The sequence below is a fragment of the Nicotiana tomentosiformis genome, chromosome 2 (assembly GCF_000390325.3).
Source record: "Nicotiana tomentosiformis chromosome 2, ASM39032v3, whole genome shotgun sequence".
NCBI lineage: Eukaryota > Viridiplantae > Streptophyta > Magnoliopsida > Solanales > Solanaceae > Nicotiana > Nicotiana tomentosiformis.
The window spans coordinates 18,839,204-18,849,544 of NC_090813.1; the positions used below are offsets into that span (position 1 = coordinate 18,839,204).

Genomic DNA, 10,341 nt, shown 5'->3' on the forward strand with positions numbered 1-10,341 from the left:
CTCAATTAAGAGCATAATTTTCAGATTATGAAATCAAGATAATTCATCTTGATGATGCTGGTTTATATCCAAGCTAGTTTAGCATTGAGTACCTCCTATTAATGGCTAAACCATTGCTTATGAGAACAAAGCCTCATGTGTTGGTCTAAGATTTTTTAAATTGCATACAACAGCACTTGTATGCATCAGACCAACAAAATATGATAAGTCATCCCCTCACAATTGGTTTAGGATCAGAAACCAAATATTTTTACTATCTAATAACTTTTAATGTGTGGTATATGATTAATTTATCTACCACAATGCACAAAGATATATTTTCCAAAAAAGATTTGGGATATATGTTAGTTTTTCTAACATTTGGGGGATGGAATAAAACAGTTGAAAAATATGCTATATGAATCAAATTATCATTAATATGATCCTCGCTTAGAAGATAATTTAAGTCAAATGCCAGAAGCATTTGCGGATCCAAAATTAAATATCATATTTCAGCTGCAAATGCTTCTATTAAAATTAAGTCCCTGAAGGATAGAGTTTACTGTACGCATGAAGCGTGGTAGACCAATTGGTTCCAAAGGTAACAATCCTTGAAAAGAATAGGAGCAAATGATCATAATAAGGAGGAAATAAGCTCTGGAAGAGCCCACGACATAACATTTCATGAAACTCCGGAAGAAGTTCAGGTACCTGAAAATAAAGAAAATGATGAGATTTCAACAATTTATGTCGCTTGCGAACCGATATGAAATGATCGTTGACGATATATTTGATACAATATAGTGCACAATATTATAAAAGATTGTGAGGATCGGACCTGTAGTCCAGACACCTGAAGATGTCATGCCATCTAAATGCAAGGCATAACCTATATGACTCATTTGATTAAGTCTATATGAAGATTCCTGAAGGATTTAAAATGCCTGAAGCATATAGTTCAAAGCATCGTGAAATATATTCAATCAGAGTACAAAGATCTTTGTACGGTTTAAATCAATCTGGGCGCATGTGATATAATCGACTCACTAAATTGATGAATGAAGGTTATGTAAATGAAGGCATTTGTTCATGCATTTTTACAAAAAAAACAACATCATAGTTTGTTATACTTGTTGTTTATGTTAATGGCATAAATATCATAGGAACTCCAGAAGAGCTCCAAAGGAAAAAACTTTGTCTTAGTCTGCAAATTGAATATTTAGCAGACGAGATCTTTACCCATCAATCTGTCTATACAGAAAAGGTCTTAAAACGTTTTTACATGGACAAAGTGCACCCATTAAGTACACCAATCGGGTGTTCGATCACTTGAAGTGAATAAGGATCCGTTCTGACCTCCAGAAGAGGATGATGAACTTCTTGGTCCTGAAATACTCTATCTCAGTACAATTGATGCACTTATGTATCTTGTTAATGTTACAAGGCCTGACATAGCATTTTCTGTTAATTTACTAGCAAGATATAACTCTTCTCCTACACGGAGACATTGGAATAGGATTAAGCATATATTGCGATATTTAAAGGGAACTCTTGATATGAGTTTGTTTTATGCTAAAAAAGGTAGTGCAGATCTTGTTGGTTATGCATATGCAGGGTATTTATCCGATCCCCATAAAGTTCGATCTCAAATCGAGTATGTATTTACATGTGGAGGTATTGTCATATCATGGCGCTTCACAAAGCAATCTATTGCTGCTACTTCTTCAAAGCATGCTCAGATAATAGTTATTCATGAAGCAAGTAAGGAATGTATATGGTTGAGATCAATGATTCATTTTATTCGAGAAAAATATGGGTTGGAATGTGATAAAAGACCCACAATTTTATACGAAGACAATGCTGCATGCATAGCCCAATTGAATGGAGGATTTATAAAAGGAGATAGAACGAAGCACATTTCACCAAAATTATTCTATACACACGATCTTCAGAAAAATGGTAACATTGATGTGCAACAAATCCATTCAAGTGACAATCTGGCAGATTTATTCACTAAATCTTTACCAACTTCAACTTTTGAGAAGATGGTATACAAGATTGGAATGCGAAAACTTAAATATTTGAAACAAGATTTTCATAAGGGGGAGTAAAATACGCGATGTACTCTTTTTTTCTTACTAAGATTTTTTTCCACAGGATTTTTCTTATAAGGTTTTTAATGAAGCAGCTAGCAAATGCGTATTACTAAATATGTGTACTCTTTTTCCTTCACTAGGATTTTTTTCCCATAGGGTTTTTTCGTAAGGTTTTAATGAGACACATTATCTTTTTAATGAACATCCAAGGGGGAGTGTTATGGAAATAATTATATTGTGGATGTTCATTTATTACTCCGCTATAGATAATCTTCCTGAAAAAGATTATCTATTTAGTACTCTGTTGAAATTTATCTACAAGCAACTAATGCAGGCAAGTTGCAAGCAGCTCAATGAAATAATTTGCAGCAGCTTCTTATTAAACAGGCAGGTTGCAAGCAACTCATGCAGACAGCTTACAAGCAGCTAAAGAAAAACCTTGCAGCTGCTTTCTGAAAAGCCTCGCAGCTGCTTCATTTCTTCTATAAATAGAGGAATTTTCAATTCATTATGTACATGAATTTGAAGTTGAATAATATATCAGTTTATCTACTTTATAGTATTTATTTTATAACAATAAGGATAAAACTCCTCACCTTGGAAGGAAAATGATGATTATTCTTTGGTCAACAAAAAAGTTATCACTTCGTAAATAGAGGATTTGTAATTTTTTAAAGTCGAATTCACTTTTTAATAATTATTTTACTATTTATAAATATTATCAAATAACATCTTAACTTCTAATAATTTTTATTTCTTTAATCAAAGATGAATGTGAGTAAGAAAATATGATTGATGAAAATTCATATATTAAAGTATAGCTACACGTAGCTAAATCGCTTAATAAAAATAAGATAAAAACAAGAAAAACCAAATAATTAGATACTCCTATAGTCCTAGCGTGGATAACAGATATTTCTATAACAGATGAATGTCTGATATTCCACTACACATATCTCTACAGCACCACAATGCCATTTTCACTCACTCTCTCCTCTTTCTCTCTTCTCACTCACCCCACCACCCACCACCACCGAACCACCCATCTGGGCCCACTTCCTTATCGTTCACTTTCCGTCAAATCCTCCATAGACAACAAGAAACCACCTTCTACAAAGCCCAGTTCATGGGTCAGTCCAGATTGGTTAACAAAACTAACCAGCTCACTTACTTTGGGCCAAAATGATGATTCTAATATACCCATTGCAAGTGCTCAGCTTGAGGATGTTTCTGAACTATTAGGTGGTGCTCTTTTTCTTCCATTGTTTAAATGGATGAATCAGTATGGACCCATTTATCGTCTTGCTGCTGGGCCTAGGAATTTTGTGATTGTCAGTGATCCTGCTATTGCTAAGCATGTTTTGAAGAATTATGGAAAGTATGGTAAAGGACTGGTTGCTGAGGTTTCTGAGTTTTTGTTTGGTTCTGGGTTTGCCATTGCTGAAGGTCCTCTTTGGACGGTAATTTTGCTTTCCTTTATTTTTGTTTTGTTAATTATGCAACTTGATTGGTTTTGGAATGAATTGGGCCCAAATTGAGCAGAGTGGATAAAGTTGATTTATATAGCTTACTCCAACTAGTTTGGGATTGAGGCGTAGATGTTGTTGAAATATGCAGCTTCACATGCACATTTAGTAGATATTGCTTTGACACTCACTTGGTGTTTATCAGTGTTTTAAAAGGCGTGGACGTAAGGCGGAGCTTTTTACATATGCCTCAGCGGGGCGTAAGCGCCATAGGTATTTAATTTTTAATATTTTATAAAATAATATAATGACAGTTAATATTTATAAACAGGTAAAATTGCATAAGAATTGAAGAAAACTATATATATGTGTGCTCCATCCCCACAAAAAACTAATCAAAATAATCTATTATACATTACTTACAAGCACAAGTAATTTGAGTCGAAAAGAATAAAATTTTCTATCTGGAGGAACAAAAAGGATGATTAACCTGCAATTTGAACTTTGAATTTGCTGCTATGAAGAAAAATGTAGTTCTCTTTGTATTTGTAAAAAAATTAAATATTCGTTGCTTTTGGGAGATAGTAGCAGACTAGCGGACAAGATAAAAAATTGGGAAAACCATGAATTATGGCTTAAATCAATAAAAAAGGTCTTTACTTTTAAATTTAATACTTTTGAGTTCCTTTTTAAACCTTTTGAGTAATTACCAAACTGACTTTTGAGAATTTGGGTATTATATGAAGGACTAATTCAACAAATTTTGTTTTAATTCGAAAAAGTCTCTGGGGTTTACTCCTTACTAAAAAAACGCGCCCCGAACGCCCGGGCGTACGCCCCAAATTGCGGGGCGTACGCCTCTTGAGACTTTCGCCCCACACCATCGCCCCGGGGCGTTTTTGGTACGCCTCGCCCCAGGGCTCTAGAAACGCCTTTTAAAACATAGGTGTTTATCAATGAAATTTATAATTTTTGATGGCATTTTGGTAATTCAACTTTAACTACACTTTAAATATTAGTATATAGTTATATAGATTTATTGACTTATCTTAAGAAAATAAAGGATAATGCAGCATAAAATGAAATATATTGGAATGAGTTAGGCCCAAGAAGAGCAAAATGGATAAAGAGGATTGGTATAGCTAATCCAACTTGTTTCGGATTGAGGCGTAGGTTGCTCAATTTTATGCTTCCTTTGTAGTTGCATTGGAATGAAATGGGTTCAAACAATGGCGGGTCCAAGATTTAAATTTGATAGGTTCAACGTTTACATTTCTTAGTAATGAGCACATAATACTTTTGAAATTATGGGTTCAGAATTCAATACTATTTGTTAAAACTTTAGTGGTTTTTCACATTTATATCTATGTTCCATGTTGCAACTACTGGGTTCAAATGAACCCAACAATTATGGCCTAAATCTGTCAGTAGATCCAAATAGAATGGAATGAATATAGAGGATTCATACAGTCAGCACAAGTAGTTAGGAATTGAGGTGTAGTAATGGATATTGTTGAATTATGCAGCGTGCACCTCGTGGTCGAGTTTGACAGTGAGACTAGACAGTTCCGTTTTAGTTTGTGCCAAACAAATGAGAGATCTTTAGTAGATGATTAAAATGAAAGGATATTTCTTATGAAACATTAGTTTGGTAATTAGGGTCAATACTTTTGCATCTTCTATTTCTGTGGAGTTTGGACTCGGTCTGGTGAATGCTAATTTTCTTGATGAAATTTAGATGTCCCAAGTATTCATCTTTTCTGGCTAGTTTGAATTGTTGCATGTTGGTAGTTTAATTTGTGATATACACAGCATAAAACGAAGCACGCTTTAGGGTACTGAAAAGCTAATTTAATGTCAAATTCAATGGTGACCTCTAGTTTGGTATAAAACAATATAATATGAAGTTCCTGTAAACCATGGTTTATTATTGATGAATGTAATTGATGATTTTTAGTTAGTTTTTATAATAGAGGGAAAGTACTGTACCCTAGTGTAACAATATTATGGCCACCAATGGTGTTGTTTTGAGCTTAAACCTAATTTGATATAGGCAAGGCGAAGGGCTGTGGTTCCATCTCTTCACAAGAAGTACTTGTCAGTAATAGTTGATCGGGTCTTTTGCAGATGTGCTGAGAGAATGGTGGAGAAACTTACACCTGATGCAATTTCTGGCTCTGCAGTAAATATGGAGGCAAAGTTTTCTCAACTAACACTTGATGTTATTGGTCTTGCACTCTTCAATTACAATTTTGATTCCCTTACGACTGACAGTCCAGTTATTGAAGCAGTTTACACTGCGTTAAAAGAAGCAGAACTCCGTTCAACTGATCTGTTGCCGTATTGGCAGGCATGTCCTTCCTATACTTAAATGGTTTTTGCCTAACTTAATCTGTTTGATCATTTTGACTGAAATCATCCATGTTTTTGTAGATCAAAGCCATATGTAAGGTCATCCCACGACAGATAAAGGCCGAAAATGCAGTTTCTTTAATCAGGCAAACTGTTGAAGAGCTCATTGCAAAGTGCAGAGAGATTGTAGAATCTGAGGGTGAGAGGATTAATGAGGATGAGTACGTGAATGATAGAGATCCAAGCATCCTTCGATTTTTGCTTGCTAGCCGAGAGGAGGTTGGCCAATATTTTAACTCATTCGATATATAACTGATAGAATTTCCTTTATGTTTATCGATTACGAAACTTCTTTGAAACTGAACTTCTTTTTGGTAAATAGCATCATCTATGGTATGTTAATGTCAAATACAGTTAGTACTACTGATGCAATTTTTTCTCTTTTGATAAGTACCCCTGATGTAAGTTTTCATGAAATCATAGTCATAGCTCCCAAGGGTGTGCCATAACGACAATAAAGTGGTTAATTATCATAGAAGACCAGTGTTCAAATCTCAGTAGAGACAAAAAAAATATTAGGTGATATCTTTCCATCTGCATAAGTACTGGCGGGTAGTCACTAGGTACCTGTGCTAGTGGGAGATAGCAGGTACCCAGTGGAATAGTCGAGGTATGCTGAAGTTGGTCCAGACACCACCAATATATAAAAAAGTACATACAACATACTTATAGGACTGTTCTTTTTTCTTTTTCCTTGTAAAGTCTAGCAAAATAAAGATAAAGCAAAATATGTTTCTTCATAGTTAAATGTAGTCTTTGAACATTCAAGTGAAGCCAGCTTAGTGGTAGTTTCTTGTTCAGATTCGAGAACTCTCTTGTTGTTCTTCCATTGTTTCTTATCCTTTTGTTCAGTCTTTTTCTATACATCATTTGTTTACTTTGCTTTAACTTTTTTGAATTCGCTGAAGTAAAAGCTATTAGTTTGAATGATTCTTAATATTGATGATATGATTTTGCTAATAGATCGGCCAACCAAAGATACACATTGCATGCATATAAATATGCCACGTGGTGGCTGATTGACAACTCTCTAGAATGAGAAATATCCACAGTGGCACCCGGGACATGACAAATATCCATTATGAGTGCTGCCAAGTTTCAAACTAGTGTGATGGCAAGAAGCTCATCTTGAGCTTATACTTAGCTAAACTCCATTCCGTAGTTTGGTACTACTGAGAAGGGAGTCCTCACGATGCTCGGTTGGTGCCAATGAGCAGGGTTCTTGGAGAAAGGAAGTCTCTTCCCTCCTTATCTGCCATTATCTATTAATGAGTGAATTAGGTGCAAGCCCGGTTGTTTATACAATGATGATAAACTTGAATTAGATCCTATACCCTTAGCCTATCTAATATGTATAGTTTCTTGAAGGAGATTCATACAAATAGAACTCTTCTCTTGTACATTTCTAACAAGTTTCATAATATGACATCCATTAAACATTTGAGTTAGAGACTTCGATTTGAATTTGATGTTTCCCTTGAAATAATCAGTATCCACAAACTTGGCCAATCAATCTGATTGTATTTTCCTCAAACCACAGCTTTCCCTCTCTGTACTACAACAGGCAATGCAATTGGTTTATAAGGACCATTGGCGTATAGCAGTATTATTTTAACAATCCAAAACTATAAGCAAAACCCAAATCTCGCCTTGTGACTTGCAATCTTTCAATTGACATGTTTGCTTCTTTTGGAGAAAAGGATTGGTCATAGCCTAACTTCTTAAAGACAAAATATTGCAGATATAGCTTAATGTGCATTCTTCATACACGCTAACTCTCTGAATTTCAGGTTTCAAGTGTACAACTTCGAGACGATCTTCTATCAATGCTAGTTGCTGGGCATGAAACCACAGGTTCAGTTTTGACTTGGACGTCATACCTGCTGAGTAAGGTATCTTTGATTGACCTACATCCTTGAATCCTTAGTTCCCTCTTAATTTATCATTCATTTTTATGTTTTTCCAACTTGAATGACAGCAATAAAGTGTGCAGCAGAGAAGTGCAAAGTTGCCTTTTTTTTTCTTAATATTTATGTGCATATTCTAGATGTATTTGCCACTTAAATTCAGCCTTTTCGACCCTTTCACGTTTAACATGTTGCACATGGTTTCTTTTGGAGGTTAACACTCACTGCCACAAGTACACTCAGAAAATTACCCAGCTCTTCTGTGTGTTTATGTCAAAGTCATGGTTTTAATAATTGAATGTAAAGTAAGGGAAAAAAAAATGAAAAATAGGTTCTTCAATGTGTGAGAAATTATCCTTGCAAGGCAACCCCTTTAGCTTGGTCGTACGCGGTATCTTTAGACATTCGTTGTTCATTCATGTAAGTTGGAAACTATTTGAAGTCAACTGATTTCTTTTAACCTCTTTACTTCTTTTGGCTTGTCAGAGGGAAAACTATTTGAAGTCAACCTAATTGTTGTGAGCTCTGTCTCTATGACATTTACGTTAACTTAAATTCCTCCCCGTCCACAAGACAGTACATCATTATAAAGGTTGAATTTGAAGAAAAGTTGTCTTAACCTGTGATATATGGTGACTCATCTTAAAAAAAGAAAAAAAAAACTGTGAAATATGGTGTTCCCAGCAACTAAAATAAATGCCATTTGAGGAGCTTTTTCTTACCCAAGGACAATACTACTTGGAAAACTCACTAAGAATTGTTTTACTCATATGTTCTTAGCTAAAACGCATCGCTTGATGTCACTTATGGTAATGCATGTTAATCATGTTGTCATCACTTTCAACCATTATTCTGCTATTTAGGAATTCTTAACAGGTTTTGTTGCCCTTTTACCTCTATATGCACTTTTACCTGTTGTTCCCTCATATTTTATGTTCTTAATGCAGAACCCTTCCTCTTTGAAAAAAGCACATGAAGAAGTTGACAGAGTTTTGGGAGGACGCAATCCGACTTATGAAGACATGAGGAATCTCAAGTTCTTGACACGGTGCATAACTGAGTCACTCCGACTTTATCCACATCCACCTGTAAGTTCGTCAATTTCTTCTCCTTGTGGACTATATCATTATGCATTATCTTCTGATAACCTGATTTTATGGAGAATTGTCTTTATTAGGTTCTAATAAGAAGAGCTCTAGTAGCTGATGTGCTCCCTGGAAATTACAAGGTCAATGCTGGTCAAGATATAATGATTTCGGTATATAACGTTCATCATTCTTCAGAGGTAAAATCTAACAGATTTTTCTGATCTTTTACACCCTTTCTTGTTACTGTTATTGATCTTTTTGGAAATTTAATTCCTAGAAATTGTTTCTGTTTACTCTTCAAGACGGTGTGAATCATTTCTGTCCGCTAATGGGTTATTTGGCTTTGCTAAATACCACTAATAAATAAAATAATTGTCTTCGCTGTCTCTTTGTTTTAGGTATGGGAAAGAGCAGAAGAATTTGATCCTGAAAGATTCGACTCAGAAGGTCCAGTTCCAAACGAAACGAATACTGACTTTAGGTATTCATTTCAGCCATTAGCTTTTCTCTATTCAGTTTTCTGCATTCAGTTTATACACAGCTTGTCTATGTAGAAGATTATCATTCATGTATTTACTTGTTGCAGATTCATTCCGTTTAGTGGAGGGCCTCGAAAATGTGTTGGCGATCAATTTGCATTGTTGGAAGCTACAGTTGCTCTTGCAATATTTTTGCAGAACTTCTCGTTTGAGTTGATTCCAGATCAAAACATTAGCATGACTACTGGAGCAACCATTCATACGACAAACGTGAGATTATCACCTAAGAGAGCTATCTTCTTGTTCTGAGCTGTTTAAACGCGTTCTCCCCGATTTAAATTCTGTTTTAAATCTGTCTGTTTGTTCCATTGCAGGGTTTATACATGAAAGTGAAGCAAAGGCAAAAAGAATCTGTGTTGGCTGCATGAGATTATATGACACTGTAAATTTTGCCACAGGAGAGTTTTCTTGATTCTTTCAATAGACTTGACAAAATTGAACATATATGATATATACTCCTAACCAGCGGCGGATGTAATATTATAATTATGGGGTTAATTGAACCCATAATTTTCGATGTGGGGTATAAATTTATGTATAAAAATTCATTAAAATTGTAGGAAATAGTATATATGAACCCATAACTTTAAAAATATAATGAGTTCAATGCTAAAATCCTTAAATATTGAACCTATATAATTTAAATACTGAATTCGCCCGCTAACTTAGCCCACCTCTTTCCCCAAAGACTAAATCTTCCTTTCATATGTTATTAACTTGACAAAACTTGACTTCAACCGTCAATTTGCCAAAAAAGAGCCTTTTGCATTTCTTCTGAAACTTTTGAACATTGTAAATTTTTTCCAGTGAAAATAAAGTGATTCTAAAAGATCAGAAAACTAAAGAATAAAAAC

The 10,341-nt window shown here is 34.8% G+C and overlaps 1 protein-coding gene across 1 annotated transcript; it reads left to right on the forward strand.

Annotated features, from left to right (window-relative positions):
• The first annotated feature begins 2,994 nt into the window (after positions 1 to 2,994).
• On the forward strand, positions 2,995 to 10,051 carry LOC104114442 (carotene epsilon-monooxygenase, chloroplastic). The gene is made up of 9 exons (XM_009624898.4): positions 2,995 to 3,535; positions 5,595 to 5,891; positions 5,975 to 6,172; positions 7,744 to 7,845; positions 8,808 to 8,948; positions 9,038 to 9,145; positions 9,347 to 9,429; positions 9,535 to 9,697; positions 9,802 to 10,051. The coding sequence occupies exons 1-9, from the start codon at positions 3,047 to 3,049 to the stop codon at positions 9,853 to 9,855; spliced, it is 1,635 nt and encodes a 544-aa protein (XP_009623193.1). The 5' UTR covers positions 2,995 to 3,046; the 3' UTR covers positions 9,856 to 10,051.
• Positions 10,052 to 10,341: the final 290 nt, after the last annotated feature.